Source organism: Eptesicus fuscus, chromosome 22 (genome assembly GCF_027574615.1).
Source record: "Eptesicus fuscus isolate TK198812 chromosome 22, DD_ASM_mEF_20220401, whole genome shotgun sequence".
NCBI classification, from domain to species: Eukaryota; Metazoa; Chordata; class Mammalia; order Chiroptera; family Vespertilionidae; genus Eptesicus; species Eptesicus fuscus.
In genome coordinates, this window is record NC_072494.1 from 23,357,611 (window position 1) to 23,375,668 (window position 18,058).

The 18,058-nt window shown below is 50.3% G+C and overlaps 2 protein-coding genes across 6 annotated transcripts in view; both read left to right on the forward strand.

Annotated features, from left to right (window-relative positions):
• The window catches only part of CEP350 (centrosomal protein 350), a 119,508-nt gene extending 114,463 nt beyond the window's left edge, over positions 1-5,045 (forward strand). For all 4 annotated transcript variants that reach the window (XM_008145908.3, XM_054712289.1, XM_054712290.1 and 1 more), the window contains exon 38: positions 1,241-5,045. In XM_008145908.3, the coding sequence (XP_008144130.2) occupies positions 1,241-1,405 (165 nt within the window). In that variant the 3' untranslated portion in view covers positions 1,406-5,045. The remainder of the gene's footprint in view (positions 1-1,240) is intronic.
• An 11,319-nt stretch (positions 5,046-16,364) lies between these two features.
• The window catches only part of QSOX1 (quiescin sulfhydryl oxidase 1), a 39,243-nt gene continuing 37,549 nt past the window's right edge, over positions 16,365-18,058 (forward strand). Inside the window, exon 1 of one of the 2 annotated variants that reach the window (XM_054711861.1) lies at positions 16,365-16,715. In XM_054711861.1, the coding sequence (XP_054567836.1) occupies positions 16,433-16,715 (283 nt within the window). In that variant the 5' untranslated portion in view covers positions 16,365-16,432. The remainder of the gene's footprint in view (positions 16,716-18,058) is intronic. The other variant, XM_054711860.1, reaches the window with a different exon arrangement.

Genomic DNA, 18,058 nt, shown 5'->3' on the forward strand with positions numbered 1-18,058 from the left:
TTTCTCCACCTAGCCTCCATCTCACTGGCAACATTACATATAATAAGTCTGATATGTTTCTTTTATAAGTAGCTTTTAAAATGTTTATTGTAAACAAGCAAAAAATTTTGGACAGTTCTAATTTGATTAGTTATGGCTTACCATAGGAATCCCAAAATCCTAAAATGCAAAAGGAACAATTATTGTATAACAGTGATTTCAAAAAAAAGTTTAAGTGATAGTACATTTTTTAAAGTACTCTAATGCATAATAAATTTTATTCATTTATTTATAATTAGAGGCCTGGTGCACAAAATTCGTGCACGGGTACGGTCCCTAGGCCTGGCTGGCAATCAGGGCCAATCGGGGCCTTCTTTCCCTGGCTGCCAGCTGCTGGGGGCCTTCCTTCATTCTGCGCCACCCCCTGGTGGTCAGCACACATCATAGAGAGCAATCAAATTCTGGGTCTCCTGGTTGAACTTCCGAGGGGACACTTTGCATATTAGCCTTTTATATATACAGGCAGTCCTCAGGTTATATCAGAGATCTGTTTCTACAGTGCAGCGTAACTCGATTTTCGCTGTAAGTTGGAACCCACCTACATAAGCACTCATGTCACTCACCTTTGTCACTCAGCAGTAATGAAGTGAAACAGTAAAAAAAATTTAAAAGAAAGATAACAATTCCTGACCTTTACTTGTGGTAAATAAATTTAAAAAAAAAAATGAAGCACATATGTACATACGTCAAAATGGTGGAACTTTTTTTTTTATAAATACTGTAAATGGGAGATGGCGACGTAACTACAAAACGACGTAAGTCGAGTCTGATGTAACCCAAGGACTGCCTGTATAGATACTTCAGAATCATATCCAATATTGTCTTTGGATATATGCGTTTTATAATTGTAAAGCTATATAGCTAGTAATTTGCTTTCTTATCTCCTCCTTAAGTTCTCATACACATTATCTTCTGTTAACATAGACAACATGCTTGCAATCCTTACTAATTATAAAATACTGAAATATTGTTAAATTCCATTTTGACAGTTTTGAAACCACTTTTATTTTAGTTGGCAGTTGAGTTTTTTTATACTTTTTGCAACTTTGAAAGTTTGTTGATAGAATCATATAACTTACCCTTTTTCTCTGGCTTATTTCCTTGGCCTGCTTTCCCAGGGATGGGACTGCAAAGCCATCAAATATAATACATTTCCTAGCTTTTATGGTAACTTCAAACCCTTGTGTTTTCTAAATTCTAGGTGCAGGAGCTCCATGAAGAGGAGGCACAGTGGGTGAACTATGATGAGGATGAGTTGTGTGTGAAGATGCAACTAGCTGATGGGATCTTTGAGACCTTGATCAGAGATACTATTGATGTTCTGAATCAAATCAGTGAAAAACAGGGGAGAGTGCTACTTGTGTGACAACTTGCAAATAAATCGAACACTGAGTGCTAATATGAGTCCTGGGCCTTTCTGCCTCCTGATACACACCCCATCTCCATCATAGCAAGAATGCTTCTGGACCTGGTACCTGTTCTCAAAGACTACTGGTTTGGAGCCCACGGGACAATGCGGTATATCTGGTATTACAGCCTCTGCCTTTAGAGACTGTCCACTGGATTCGTGTTGATTTTTAGTGGGCAGGGTTGCACACCTGACATGGACACACAGTATATAATCTACACCTCTTGTTAGCACCCTACTGGGTCTCAGATGAGGGCTGAAAACACCAGACTTACCTCGTAGCTTAGACTAGGGTTTCACTTCTTGAGTCTGAAGTCAGGTAGGAGAGGTATATAGATAAATGCATCATACCATTTTTGAAATGTAATCCTGGTCTGTGATAGTCTCTAAACAGTGTTAAGTCCTTAACCACTTCTAAACAGGCAAGTTTAATAGCGAGTGCCTAGTTCACATTCTGGAGTTCACTTCTCTTTGAAGACCATTCTCTTCCGTTATTGTATTTGAGCAGCACCAAGTGGACTGTCACGTTAACAGAAACTAATAGTAGCCTTGCATTCTGAGCACCATCTAAAGAATTGGAAATCTTTGCATTATTTTTAGTTTTCTCTATATGGGCATGGAAACAAAGAATGCCCCCACTAAAGACTGGGCTCAAAGGACCGATGCTGGGCTGGCTTTTTTGCCCCTTGCCTGCCCCATACTGTTCTTCCTCTTCTGAACCTCCGTTGCTGCTCCCAGAATCGAGGCCCTCAAGACCATCTCAGGCATCCAGGCATGGCAACAGTGGAAGTCATTCATTGGCCTTCAAACTTTCAGCTCCATCTCTCCCCAAGAAATCAGAGACGCTGTTACTTGAATGATTTAGGAAATGAGTGTGTGCACCAAAGACAAAAAGATATTGTCTGTTGTTCGTGTGCTTGTTTTGTGCTATGGAACATTTTTTTAATTTATTTTAAGATAAATTATTAAGTTGAAAATGTGTGTCCCTACTCAGAAGCGAAAGATTCTTCTTATAATAGTTCCACTTCCGTCTTGAAGCTTCTCTGGTTCGTGGTCTTTGCACAGGAATCCTCCGATTTTAACAAACCCACACACACATCAAAGAAGGCAGTTTAATTCCGTGAAGAAAAGACAGGCTTTTCCAAGATCGCCTGCAGTAGCAGGAATGAGCTAACATGATTGCCTCTCTTGCAGCATTGCTTCTCACAACTGTTACCTGTATCTGAAAAATTACCTAGACTCCAGCTGCTACATTAGAGCATGTGCGATGCTCTCGGGACCTCGGTGCCCTGCCTTCCTGACTGATTCCTCTTCCTCAGTCCTGTCCTTCAAGTACCTAGAAGAATGTGGATAATCTTAGGCGTGAATGTAAAATGCCTTAATATTGAAGGTCCCGATTAGAAGCATGATGTAAGACATCCACTGCATTCCTATTTACAGTATCCTGGAATGTTATAGCTTCAGAATATGTTAGAAAAACCCCAAAGATGGTGTATTCATTTAGTGTGCACGTTCGTTCATTTCTGCATCTTCCCTCCAGACTTGCCTTTGCGTCTCAGATGTTTCACTATGCACACTTCCATTCCTCTTGGTTTCATCTTGTCATTATGAGAAACTTACTGAAATAACATTGGACTATTTTGCATTTTGCACAATGACTGGTGTGATAGCTCTTGACAAATAAGGAAAGCACTGATTAAATGTTGTGATTGGGTCTCGGGAAACGCTTGGATTGATGTATTGCCAGCATTTCTTCTGGGCTTTTGAGGTTGAGCTCTGGTCTACAGCCATAGTGAGCAAATTGACTAAGAGAAGCGAGGGTTTCTTGGGGTGTTGACCAGTGGTGTGGAGATGTGCTTCATGTGGCCAAGGAAAAGCAAAGGCTTTTTCTGTCCGGTTTGTGTGCTTTGGAAGGCAGCACAACATCTTGTCTACATCCTTTGGCCGTTTGTAAGATAACATTGTCCTTACAATACCTGGAACATTACAGCTGCTGTAAATTTTTTATAAAGAAATATAAAAACAATATAATAGGAATATAGGTTGTTTTTCTACATCCTCATAATTTGGACCTAAATCAATTTTTAATAAGGAAGTTTATCTTTATTCTTTGTGACATTATGATTCCAGAAAAGCAAAGAGATGCAGTAAGTCCGTGGAGTCAGCAATCTGGGCTGAGAGTCCCTGGTAAGAATGGTGGCAGCAGTACCCACGTGCTCCCGCCGTCTACACCGGCCCCGGAGCCCTGGGCTCCAGATGAGAGTGATTCCTGATCAGTCTTACTCTTGGCTAGAAATGATTATCCATAGTTTGGTAGCAGAAAACAAAGGAATCTATAATTAGCAGATTTCTTATTATTTTAACCATTTGGATATAATTGGAAGCGTGATAATCGTTAGGATTGGAATGATAACTATGGATACCCAGCCACTTGTTCCATATTGGGATCTTTTTAATCAAGCTCTGCCTCTTAACCGTGAACCTAAATATTCCCTCTTTGTGATCTTTGTTCCTCTCCCCACACTCCCATCCTCTTTCACTTTCTTCATAATTCCTCTAAGAAAAAGATCTTTGCATCAGCAGTAATATCTTTTAGAATAGCACTCAGAATTTAGTAGTAAACCAACATATAGGCTTCAGATTTATTTCTGAGTCCAAAACAATTTGTGCTATCCAGGGTGCTTAGCTCTGGGTTAAACAAGTACAGGGTATAGATTCCCTCTTCAGGTCTAAACAGGAATTTTTACTCTAGGGAAAAGTGGGAAGAGCTCAAAAGTAGTTACTAAGGAAGGTAATTTGCTTTTCTTTTATCTAAAAGAAAAGAAAATTCCTTCTGTGACTACAGGTCTCTGAGAAATTATCTTTCAGAAGAGATTTCATTGCTCATAAGAGTGTTGTGGCCTATTGATAAAAACAATTTTGTTCACTTTCTTGTCTTGAAAAAAAGTGGCCTTAGCTTTTTGCAATACTTGAATAAAGTGTGTACTCGCACAGCATTAGAGACTCATAACTTTCCGCAAGAAGTTCAAACTTACATCTTCTCTTACTACCTTAACAATACTAGTGAGTAAAACATTAATTCAAAGAGCAAGTGATAGAAACTACAATGATGTTGCAAATTGTAGGAATTTACATGTTTACAAATCATCTTAAACTGGTTGTGCAGCAATTCAATAAAATATCTTTGTATTATAAAAATGTGAAGAAAACAATGTAAACTGATGTAAAGGAGGTACTGTCATTTTAATTAACCTATGTTTAATAGCTTTTCCTTCCGGACTTTGCAAAGCCTTCTCGGGAAACACACTGCAAAGCGTTCTCTGGGAGGCCCGGCCTCCGCGTGTGTACTGTATCGTGCAGACATGAAAAACAAACCCGTTTACTGTGTATGTGTAAATAGCCTGGTCATCAGGTCGTTTTCAGCCAATAGTCACATCCAGTGCGACTTTGCACGCAAGACTTAGGGTGTGGTTTGTATGTATGATCTGTAAAATAACTGGGATGAATTCCCATGTACACCTATGTAAATAGATTTGTTAACTGAAATGTACTTTAAGAAAAGATAAAAAATCTGTAAATAAACTGATTTATAAATTAAGTTCCTGTCAGGTGTTCACTTTTTCATGACTTAGAGTCAAGTTTAGAAAGCTAGTCTCCCCAAAGTACACTAATTCCTGATTTCTCTTTGGTGGTAGAGCACCTGCGCTCGGGCCGTAGAACAAGGTGAGCAGTGTGTGGGGGCTACTCGCTCTGCACATGGCTGCCTGGCCCCACACGGGAGCAGTCCTGTGTTCGTCACTCAAGCGGCCAGCACACCTCCTGTCAGCACTGTGCTGAGCGCTGGGAGCAGCAGATGACAGGCGTGGGCCCTGACTTCATGGAGCTTAAAGTCATCAAACACAAGGCATGACAAATGGCAATAGTGCTGCAAAGGAAGTGGACATGGTTTGAGGATACATAATGGAAGGGCCCAACAAGGGTGGAGTGGTCAGAGAAGAGCTCAAGGTAAATTAGAACCATGTGTTCTGTAGTGATGAGCTGCTTCCCTGTAATTCACGGCAAATGACTTGAGTTCTGGTTGGGCACCCTTGCAGGAAAACACAGAAGGGCAGCCATCTGATGACTAGGCGTGGAGGCTCCAATTTACTTCTAGAAATAGGAACTTGGAGAAGAGCTAGAGATAATAGAAGAATAAAAGAATTTCAAAGATGGAGCACCCTGAAGTGTGTGGCCCTCAGGATAGTGAATCATCTCTGCTCCCACAGATCAGAAGAAACCACCAGGATCTCACATGGGTTCCTCTAGTAGCCTCCTGATGGCCATCCCTGCCACGCCTTTAACCCCTACACAACCATGGATCTTAAAGAAATTCTCGGAAAATGACTGAGCCCAGATTGCAGCATATTCTAAGAATTCTTTGACTCATAAAAGACATTTGAGTGCCCACAATGTGCCAGATACTGTATTTGGTGGTAAGGACACAACAGTAATGACAGGTTGAATCTAGGAAAAGACTAAATATCCCTGTCCTTTACTCAAAATATATGAAAATGGTAGATGGGAGGATGGTAGTTGACATAGCAGAGCCAAGAATGGCGAGTACCTACAACAAGTAAATGCTGTCAGAACAAACAACTGCCCTACAAAACCCCAGAAAGGCTCAAAAATGGGAGGCCTGACTGCCACAGAAAAAGGTGGAGCATGGGACTGGGCGGCCAGGCGGTGGGGCCAAGGTTAAAAGGCAAATAACTGCCACCCGGGGAAAAGACCCATGCCAGGTAAGAGGTCGCTGAGAAGCAGGCAGCAGCAGCCCAGCCCCGAGTGGTACAGGGTTTCCTTACAGCAAGAGAGACGAGCGTGCACACGATCCAGCGCCTTGCAAAGCATCAATCGCCCATGGCCAGCGGGTTCACTTGAAGCTGGAGGGGTGATGTGGCTGCACGCACCCCCTGCCTGCTACAGTGGGAGGAAGCACTACAGGAAGCTGGGTGTGCCTGAGGACCGCTGCCTCCTGTGCTTAAGCAGAGCGAAGGAGCATTGAATCTACGGCAGGAACGGCATTCCCACACAAGGTGACAAGCCGCACAGGCTGGGAGGGCTTTCTCCCTTGGCGATGAAGGAAGTGTTCCAAGCTCAAGGACCATTCGGATGTGACTGTGCAGGAGGCCTGAAGCCGGAGCCTCGCACGACTGCCTTTCCCGACAGCCCACCCCACCTTCCTGGTGCAGCCCCTGAAGTAGCAGGAAACACACACACCTCCAGGTCGGCCGTCAGTACCTTGGATGTGCAGGCGGAGCTGGGTCGACGGGCCCCTGAACAACTCGGTGGGTACAGTGCTCACGGAGCCTGCTTGTCATTTGGAGACAGCACTTCGCCATGGTCACTGGGAGGCCAGACCCAGGACCATGACCAGGCCTTTCTGGAGGATGGTCCTCCACCAGAACCCCCAGTGTCAGAAAATGAGTCTCGGGGGACTGCGGTGGGACATCTGCTGTGGCTCCTCCCCCCACCCCGCACCCTCCCTGCACTGTGGAGAGGCCCGCAGGCCAGCAGGAGGCGTTGGCAGGAACACAGAAGCTGCCCTGCTGTGCCAGCAGATACCGGAGGGCTGTTCAGGTGCCGTCACTGCCTCGACTACTGAACTCAATGATTCTTGTTGGTCTAAGGGAAAGTCCAAGTCGCTGTGTCCTGGCCAAGCCATTAAAATGGAAGACGGGCTTTATTCCCGGATGACAGGTGCAGCATTGTTTGAGTTCGCCTCCTCTCCCCAGGCTGTGCTCGTTCTTATCAGTGTCGTGCCGGGGCCAGGGGAGGCGTCTGTGGGAGTGAGAAGACAGGTTCAAGTTCCCACCTCGCTGCTGCTCCACGAGCTCCTGAGGCCCGAGATGCTCCTCTTCTCCGGCCTCAGAACCCACGGCCCCTGTTGCTTGACCCGAAACTTTCGGCCCCATCATCCCACCTGGGGAGGAGAGTCACACCTGAGTGAAGTCACCCACTCAAGTCAGAGGTCTCCGCAGGCTGGGGACCCTAGTGCCCTGATGTTCGGTCGCCCCCTCCTCTGTTCGTGGGGTCCCCCAGGAGGGAGTCACCCAAAAGGTAGCACGGCCTCACATTTGAATTGGGAGACCCTACTGGTAACCCCACTGGGCCCTGAGCACAGGCCACCCCAGGGCGTGTGCCCCAGCGGGAGAAAAGAAAAAGAGTGACGGGTGCCCTGAGGCTGGGCTTCCGCCATCGCAGCCTCCTCAGGCGACTGCCTGGTCCCCCACCCACCCCGAGTTCACCATCTCCTGCTGCGTGTTGAGTGCAGTGTTGGGTGTGCGAATGACTTTTCTTAGGTGGGGGTACCATCCGGTAAGTTGGCTCATTTCACTGTTGTTCCCTCCCACCCCCACCCCCACCCCGTCTGTCTGGGGGTGACAGGGAGCCTGAAAGCCCCGCCTATGCCGCAGGGAGAAGCCCGCCGCTGTGGTGTTGGGGCTGTGAACGTGGTGCGGTGATCAGGTGCGGTGATCAGATGAGAGCTGTGTTGGCCATCTGAACATGTGGCAAAGGTGTTTTCTAAGCCACGACAGTGTCTGCGTCTATGTGGCACCCGGAATGGATGCCCACGCAGTGAGCAGCTGGAATCGTGGCTGGGGACCAGCAGTCGGTTGTGGCTAATTCGCCACAGTTGTGTGGGGCTGTGCCCGCTCGGGGGGAGGGGGGGGGGACGACCCAGTTGCGGGTGGGTTCTTGTGATTGTGTCCATTTCTGTACCTGAGGTGGACTTCCTTTTTTTTTTAATCCTCACTCGAGGATATTTTTCCACTGATATTCAGAGAGAATGGGAGAGAGAGGGAAGAACAGATAGAAACATCGATGTGAGAGAAACACATCATTTGGTTGCCCCCTGCACGCGCCCGACCAGGGCCCTGGGCCGGGGAGGAGCCTGCAACCCAGGTACGTGCCCTTCGGTCCGCAGGCTGATGCTCTGTCCACTGAGCCAAACCGGCTAGGGCTGAAGTGGATTTTTATGTTCCCTTCTGCGGTGGACCCAAAGGGCAATGATGGCGCCTTGCTGAGCGCGTTAGGTTGCCTCGTGGGTTCCATTTGTGTTTTAGTGTTGTTGTTGTTTTGTTGTTGTTTTTTTAATTACTTTATTGATTAAGGTATCACATATTTGTCCTCACCTCCCCCCTATTCCCATCCCAAACCCCTCCCCACGCATGCCCCCACCCCCCTGTTGTCCGTGATCACTGGTTAGGCTCATATGCAGTGTTGTTGTTTTTTATGATTCTTTGTTACCGGCAATTAATAGGAGGGATTTTTATTCCATCCACAGAGGTCGTCGCAGTCCCTAGTCCTCCTGTGAGCCTTACCACCCACCCCAGAGGCCGACAGTACTCTGGGAGGGGGCTTTGGGGGACAAGTTTTAGGCTTCGTTCATAACCGGGCTCCTCGCACCAAACCTCTCTCCCCACTCCTGGGGAGCCAGGCTGCGCGGCCAAGGTGGAATGGCAGATACGAGTCCTCCAGGGAAGAGGCCAACGTGTGAGAACAGACAGCAGCACCCACGCTCCCGGGCAGTGTTTACGTACAGCAGGAGAGGAGAGCCACACGATCCAGCCCCTGGAATGGTGCATTAACCCCCACGGCCAGGCACCTTCCGGGTCTGAAACGCAGAAGCTGAGGGCGTGCCCGAGGGCCCTGCCACCTGCGCCTAAGCGGAACGAGGAGCACACGGTGAGTCAGAGCAGGAAGGCCTTCCCACACAGGCCGCCCGGCGCAGAGGCTTGGTAAGCCTTCCAGGGCCAAGGAAGTTCTGCTCATGACCTTCACAGCAGGTCATGAGAAACTGACGGACGTCTGAAAGGATCGGGTAGAGTCTCCTGGCACCCATCCCTACCCGGGATCGGGTCACTGCGCCTCCCCTGTCCAGTGCCGCGGGTGATCATTGATGCCCTGGGGAAATGGAACCGGGAGGCCCTGAGCGGGAGAACACAGCACAGCACAAAAACGAGGCAACAGCAAGAGGACTGGAGGACCCTCCTCTGGACAAATGGAATGGCCTTGGAGGAAAGACCTATAATTACTCACACCTGGAGACTCCTCCAGAGTAAACCGTCGCTTGCTACCTTATCTCCTCCCAGTGACGCTGAACAGGAATATCCTTAAAAATACATTTTATGCCCTGGCTGGTGTAGTTCAGTGGTTAGAGTGTCAGCCCAAGCACCAAAGGGTCTCAGGTTTGATTCTCAGTCAAGGGCACCTACCTAAGTTGCAGGTTCAATCCCCGATGTGTCTCTCTCACATCCATGTTTCTCTCTCTCTCTCCCCCTCCCCCTCACCCCCTTCCACTCTCTCTAAAAAGTCAATGGGAAAAATATCCGTGGGTGAGGATTAACAGCAACAATAAAAAAACACAAAAAAAAAAACCAAACACATTTCATGCATGTGTCTCCTCACCTGAAAAATGCATGCCAGGAAATTCGAAACCACACTTTTTCTTCCAAACACATTCCAGGATTCTGAGTTCCCACAACACAAAGGGACATGTGTGATGACCCATTTGAAGTAAGTAAAAATATTTTTAAAAATAATAATCACCGCCCTAGTCAGTTTGGCTCAGTGGATAGAGCATTGGTCTGGGGACTGAAGGGTCCCAGGCTCAATTCCGGCCAAGGGCACATGCCCGGGTTGCGGGCTCAATCCCCAGTAGGGGGCCTGCGGGAGGCAGCTGATCAATGATTCTCTCTCATCATTGATGTTTCTATCTATCTTCCTCTCTGAAATCAATAAAGAAATATATTTAAAAAATAAATAAATAATTTTAAAAAATAATCACCTAAATAACTTCCCTAACTGCTCTGTCAGTGTTCTTGCTGCTATTTTGAGAAAATTAATTCAAATGATTAGTTGAGCAAAATGGAATTAGAACTCCCAATTCCTACTGCGGGTCTCAAGGTTGAGTTTCCTCACTTAGAGAAAAGCATTCACTCAGGAATTCCTTGGGAGCTGCAATATTGATAATTCCTGCTGTGGCCCTTGAGGTCATTATCTTGTTAATTCCCCTAAAATATGCACAACACGATCTCGCAAGAAGTATCTGTATTATTTTTAGCATTTCTGAGAGACCCAGACTAGAAAACAGAAGAATCTGCTGGTTTCTGATGAAGTGGAACCATTTAAGAATGTAAGGCGGTGGCACCATTTCCCAAGCCTCTGGCCTGCTCCCCTTGGAGGTTAATAATAATGATAAGCAACATGACTGATTCTTTACTCTTCTTGGTTGCCATACTAAGCGTTTTACTTCTGAGCATTTACATGTATGAAACAGATACTATCAGTGGACCCATTTAACAGATAAAACAACTGAGGCTTGGGGAAGGTAATTAACATGCCCAATATCATTCAGCTAGCAAGTGGTAGGGCTGGATTGGAATCCAGACAATGGATCAAGAACTCTAAGTTGCATCTGTCCAAAGACGAGCACCGGCATTAGGTCTCAGATCCAAAGAAAACAAGCCCAGAAGAGAGAAAACACCTTAGGTCTGCAGCCATGAGGACAGAGGACCACATAAGTTCAATTCCTGTCTATGAATTCACAGCCACATCTGCTCTCATCGGGCAAAGGAAGGGATGGCAGCTTCAACTTCCTGTTTAGAAACCCCTGGTGCGTTCCTCCTCCGTCCTGCCCACGGCAGCCTTTGAGTTGAAAGGCAGCCTTTGTTTCTCAATGAGGCCATTAAACGCTTATCCAATAATGGTCTCTATTTAGCCCCTAAAAATTACCACCTAAAACAATTTGCCTATCTACGGATTTGTGTGTGTGGTGCCATCATTATCAGCAAAGGGGAAGGCCACCGTCAGGCACAGCTCACAGGGAGAATTTTAGAGGACAGTGGAGAATTCTGAAGGTGGCGGCTTGGTCTGCCACGGTCCAGGACCCAGGACGGCACTGGCTCCCCACAGCCCTCAGGGTCCAGCGGCAGGGACACCCTGGACACATCCCTCCAGCTCAGCGCTGCCAACACTTTGATTTTAGCACGTGAGACCCCTGTCGGACTTCTGACCGGCAGAACTGTACGGTAATAAATGGGCATTGTTTTAAAGACACCAAGTTTGGGATAACTTGTTACTACGGCAATAGAAGAAGTATTCTAACTAAAAGCCGAAAGAAGAAAGTGTTCCAAGGATGGAGCCAGCCGCTGTGTCGGAGGCGGAGGGAGGTTGAGCAAGAGGAAGAGGTGTGAGCAACTGGGCGGGGCGGCAGTTTCAGCAGCCGTGAGGTCAGAAGCCAGCCAGGAGTGGGCTGAGGAGTGAGGGCAGGGTGAGGAAGGGGAGGCAGTGAGCACAGACAAGGCTGTTGTAAAGCTTGGTTGTGGAGAGAGGGAAGGAAATGGGGCCATGACTGGAAAGAGGATGTTCACCAGGAGTTCCATTTCGTCGGTTATTAGTGGGAGCCAGCGAGCACGTTTGTTTGCTGGAGAAACCCACCTCGTGGAGACCAGAGTCAGCCTTGCAAGGGCGGGTGGAGGGGGATCAGGAGCAAAGTCCCTGAGCGGTGAGAGGGCCCTGACCCAGAGCCGGAGGGGAGGGGTTGGCCTTGATGGGAGGAAGGAGCTGGGAGCCAGGGGAGCACAGGTGCAAGGCTGATGGGGGGAGGAAAGGAGCTCTCATCTGATGGCTTCCATGTTGTCATCAAAATGACTGAAGGGAGGTCTCCGGTGAGGATATGAGGGTGCTGGAGGTTCAAAGAGACAGGAAAAGATATAAAATGTTTTATCTTGGAACGCGGGAAGCCACCAGATTGCAGAGGTAGAACAGCATGGCTCCAGGAAGGGGCGGCCTCTGCTGCCTCCCTCTCTCCCCCGCTCCTTCCGGCACCAGGACTCTGAGTGGTCTGTTGGGTCCAGGGTGGGCTCTGGAGAATGTTACTTCCTGGACACATAACCCGGAGCAGCTTTCTTAGCCTGCCTGAGCCTCCGTCCTTCCCTCCCCCCTCATCATTTTAATCCTGCTTTCCATCAAAAGAGACAGCATGAGGCCCTGGCCAGGTAGCTCAGTTGGTTAGAGCACCATCTCGATACACCAAGGTTGTGGGTTCAAACCCTGATCAGGGCACATACAAGAATTAACCAACGAATGCATCAATAAGTGGAACAACACATCAATGTCTCTCTCCCAAAATCAATAAATAAAAATTAAAAAAAGACACAGCATGAGCCTAAGTCATTCTACCTTTAATAATTAGCGTGTCCATGTGAGTGTGTGTGTGTGTGTGTGTGTGTGTGTGTGTGTCTATTCCTTTGAATACAGCGTTCTCATATATGCACTGTCCCCACACATGCCTCTCCCACGCTCAACCTGGGGCCAGGGAAGCTCCCCCTGAACATAGGGTTCTGCCCCAAACGTCCCTTCTCAGTGCTGCAACAGCCATGGAGAGAGCCCAACAGGAAACGGACTCTGCCATCACCTCGCTGTGTGGCCTTGAGCAAGACCCTTCATTTTTGCTGGGCCTTGTTAGGTCAAGGCATGGGGGAAAGACCACAGCCATGCAAGCACCCGCAAGGTAGATGGTGACGAAGATAACTGGCAGATAACTGGCCTCTTCCCAGAACCTTGCTAGCCTTCCCAAACCCCTGCCCGAGGCAGGAATTCCACATCTCTCATGCTCTCCACCCTCCCCTCACCAAACGGCTGTATAAAGGAAGTACCTAAGCCCCCGTTTTGGCGCGAACTCCCCTGGCCCACTCTCGGACCGGTGAGTTTCGCCCGGGAGCGCAAGATTAAAACCTCCCCCCTTTTCCATGGCCTGGACTCTGTGTCTTGTTTCCTGCGTCGCAAACCTTTCAGGCCTCAGTCTCCCCTCAAGGCAACCGGGCCACGTGTGGACGGGAGAGGAGGAGGAGCTGGGCTTTTCGGGTTGTCCATTTTCACTTCTGAGGCCTATGGTGCCTCCCCACCTCCCTGTGTTGGTGGCAGTTACAGGCCCAGCTGGGCGGCCCCTCTTCCTGGACTCCAGCTCCCACCCCTCTCATCACAGAGTTCCCTCCCCGCATCCCCCCCAGGGGAAGAGTGCTGAAAGGACTTCCTGCTGTGGTTGGGTGCTAGGGACCTCCCAGCTCTGGTCAGTTCCCCTTAGCCCCCCACACACTTCTGTAAGTTAACCGTTAACCCCATGAACCCCCTTCAGCGAGCCCTGTGAACGTGGCTTCCCTTTCCTCTGTGCCTGACCCACACAGACTCTGAGCACTCTGCTGCGGCTTTCGGTGCCGGTTTTCCAACCCACCTCAGCCTGGGAAGGTGCGCCAGGAAGACCTCGAGGTGAGGTGTGAAGGGACAAAGCAAAGGTCCCTTCTCTGTTGCTGGGCATTTGCCTTCCGGCTCCATGCCTCTCTGATCCTCACTGCAAATGAGTAAGTGGCCGGTCACTGAATGCTCTGCTACGGGATGACATATTTCACCCAAAACGATTCTGTTGCTCATAACAATTACCTGTGTTTGTGTATAAGCTGCATTCCTCTCACCATCTGCCTCATTTTTGATTGACCGGCTCCCCAATTCCCTCTCTTATGTCATGCATAACGCATGAATGAGTCACAAGTGGCCAAGTCAGCAGGCTCCTTCTACCTCAGTCCCCTCATCTGTAAAAATGAGATGACAATACCACCAACCTCATAGAGCTGGTGTGAGGGCTACATGAGTGATATCTGTAAGTGCTTAGAATAGCAGGTGCAAAGTATCAGCTAATGCTGTTATTATTCTCATTGGGTTCATCTTGGCCCACTTTGTAGGAAGAGGAGCAGGGCCCTAACTGGTTTGGCTCAGTGGATAGAGCATCGGCCTGCGGACTGAAAGGTCCCAGGTTCGATTCCGGTCAAGGGCATGTACCTTGGTTGCGGGCACACCCCCAGTAGGAGGCGTGCAAGAGGCAGCTGATGGATGTTTCTCTCTCATTGATGTTTCTAGCTCTCTATCCCTCTCCCTTCCTCTCTGTAAAAAATCAATTAAAAAATATATATATATATAAAAAGAGGAGCAGGGGACCTGGGTAGGTACTCCTAAGTGCCCCCAGTTTCAATGCTCTCCTCAGCACTCTTTCCCTCTCTGTACCCCATTCCTGAGTAGATTTCCTTCTCTGCCAGCTTTTTTCATCCCACGAAGCTGCTGGAAGGGCAAGCAGGGCAAACTGTGATTCTTTCATTTTCTACTCTCAGTTCTAGACCAGTGGTTTCCACATGGTGACATGGGGAGCCCTGGGGTCCCCAGGAAGCCCCCAAAGACCTCAGAAAGAGGGACTCTCTCTAGGTCACAGCTTCAGCTTGCTTTTGTCTGTTTACGCTTCCCTTCAAGATTCTATTGAAACAAAGGCTTCCGAGACTAAAACGTCAAAAATCCCTGTTCCAAGGGATTGGAACCCCAGATGTTACAACTCTCCGTTTCTTTGGCCCCATTGCCAAGAAAGGAGCTCTAATCTATTCAGGGAGTTTGCATTCTTTTCCATTTCTGACACGGAAACAGATACGTGAACAAGCACATCTCTGTGTACTCATCCAGGGTGTCTTTCTCAGGCCGGCAAGCTTAGCTGACATTGTCTCCTTAATGATCAGGCCCCCGGGGGAAAGGACTACTGCTCAACAATGAAGACATTGGAAGGCATTTGACTTTTACTGGCACCTGATCCGGCCCCTGGAATCCTTCCAGCCCCTGGAATCCAAGGTTACGAGAGAACCTTCTATCCTGATGACCCTGGGCCAGGCCTGCTCTCAGAGAACCTTCTATCCTGATGACCCTGGGCCAGGCCTGCTCTCAGTGGCTGCCAGAAGTGAGGGAGGAGGGTACCCAGGATCTGGAGTTGGCTGGAGGAGCTGGGGAGGTATTAACTAACACTCCATCCGGTCAACATGTAATTTCTTTGTGTAGGTCAAGCCTGCGCACAGAGGAGAGGAACACATGAAGGCAACAAAAGCCACAACCTCCGGATTTCTCCCCGGAGCGCCCTCATCCCAGATTGCCACAAGGCTTCCTCCAACACCGCATTTGGGTCTTTGGCTCAGATGTTAGCTCATTAGAACGGGGTTCTGAGCCTTCTGGCCCTCTGCCAACCATGCCCCTTTACAAAAGCAAGAAACTCATGGGCCAAGGGATGTGCCCTCCCACCCCCAAGCTCCTGATCCTCACTTCTCAGATCATAGGATGGTTCCCAAGACCCTAGGACTCACTGCCCCAGGAGCGCCAGGCCAGCTTCTAGAGATTGCATCAGCTTTCCCCCAGGTCTATGCATCCTCTCGAGGGGCCAAGGAGTGGCCACGTGCAGGAGGCGTGGATGGGTGTGCAGACAGGGATGTCCCAGGATCTAGGATGCACAGTCAGGGGAAGCTACAGGCCCCTTGGCGTATGGGAAAGAGCTGAGTGGTCACGGGCCTCAGGCGGTGTGGACACTTGTGATCCCTGTGGGAGTCATGGTGGTCAGAGACTCAGAGGCTGTCCTACCACCGGTCCGGCTTCTCCCCCAGCTGTTTTTAATGTACCACGTCTTATCGCTTATTCCAACTCATTTTCGGTTGGATACAGGGCCTGTGAGAAGCCAAACGACCTCCCCCAGTCCCTAGCAGCTCCGCGAAAGCTGGTGCGGGCCTCTGACCCGCGGACGCCCCACTCCTTCCATTTGGGGATGAGGGCCCCAGGGCCCCGGGCTGCGCTCCCCGCTTCCTTGGATCCCAGGCCGGACCGTGCTAGCGCGCCTCCGAGGCTTCGGGAAACCGCGAAGGGGGCGCTCGCGGTCCGGCCGGGGCTCAGGCACGTGGGTCCGTAGGCCCCGCCCCCGCCCGCTCTCCCGCCCGGTGGCCGCGGGAGGGGCGGGGCGACGGAGCGCGGGGCAGGGCGGCGGGGGGCGGGGCCCAGTAGCTCCGCCCCCGGGACGGAGGCAGGGGGTGAGGCGGCGCCAGCGCGCACCAACTCATCCGAAACTTGCGCGCCGTGGTGGGCGCAGCGCGGAGGATGGGTTGGTGCGGCCGCTGCTCGGGGCCGCCGCCGTCGCTGCTGCTGCTGCTGCTGCTGCTGCTGCTGCTGCTGGTGCTGCTGGCGGTGCCCGGCGCTGGCGCGGCCCCGCGCTCGGCGCTCTACTCGCCGTCCGACCCGCTGACGCTGCTGCAGGCGGACTCGGTGCGCGGCGCCCTGCAGGACTCCCGCAGCGCCTGGGCCGTGGAGTTCTTCGCCTCCTGGTGCGGCCACTGCATTGCCTTCGCCCCGATGTGGAAGGCGCTGGCCAACGACGTCAAAGGTGAGAAGCCGGGGCCGGAGGGGAGGCCCGCACCCCGGGCGCCACCGGGCCGACCCTCCCCACCCACCTGCCCCGCCGAGGGCCCCTCCCCCTCGACCCGCTTCCCCCGGCCCCTCACCTCCGCCCACCCCTTCCTCTCCGCCCCTCCCACTTCCCCCGGTTTCACATCCCTCCACTCCCTGGTTGCTCCCTGGCTCCTCTGTCTCCCCCTGGCTCCTGTCTGAGCTTCTCTCCCCGCTCGCGGCCTGGGCCCCCAGACCTGCTCTGCTTTCCCGTCCGCCCTTTCCCGGCTGACTGCCCCCATCCCTGCGGCTGGGTCTCCTTTGTTCCATCTCGGCGGACACCTTAGGGCTTCCTCCAGTCCGGCCTGGTGGCAGTCCCCGTCCTCTTCTGGCTCAGGGAGCCGCGTCGCCTTCCTGCCAGGCTCCCCAGCTGCTGTGGGTCATTGCTGGGGAGAACAGGAGTTGACACTCATTCTGCCCCCCTCCTTCTTGGCCCCCCTCGTGGGTAGTTGACCCAGCTGGTACGCAGACGTCCTTTCTCAGCTTTACCTTTGAGGCAGTTCTCCTGTGTCAGTTCCAGGCCTGCTGCCTCCAGCTCGTCAGCTTCTGGGCCACCTCCTTCTCTCAGATTCCCCTGGTCCACGCTCCCTCTCTGACCCTCTGTGTTACCCTCGTGAGCCCAGAGGCCTGACCGAAGGCAGCCGGTCAGTGTGGGGCTGGCCCTTGCTCCACTCTAGCCATGTTGCTTTGATTAGAAAAGCCCCATCCGTGGTGGGAAACCCCATTCATTTACTGACAGCCCGAGGGGTAGAGCGATAAGAAGACCCCTGTGTGCAGGGAGTGGAAGGTGTACTCTACTACAGAAATGTTAACATTTGTGAAAGCTTAAGACTTAGAGCTGAGGGAATACGGTGATAATAGTAATTCGTATTTACTGAGTGCTCACTGTATGTCAGACGTTGTCTCCGAGTTTCCTTTCCACAGTTTCAAGAGCGCTGTGGGGTCACACATGTGCCTAGCCGGTGGTGTTTGGGGGCAGGAGTGGCTTGGGGGGGTAGAGATTTGCTTCTGATTTGCTGCCTCTGAACGGAGCTACTTCCTGACTGTGGTGCTAGGGCCTAGCAGGGCCCCTCATCATTGACGGCCATTGAATGAGGACTGTGGGCATCTGAAGAAACAGGCCTCTTTCTTGGAAAGAGGAGAATGGGAACCACTGTTCCCCTGCTGTGCCGTTGGTATTTTTTTTTTTTTTTTTATAAACTCAACTGTTTGTGGCCAAATGGCTCCTGTGGAGATGGTTTTCAAACTCAGGCCACCTCTTCCTTGAGTAGCGTGGACAGT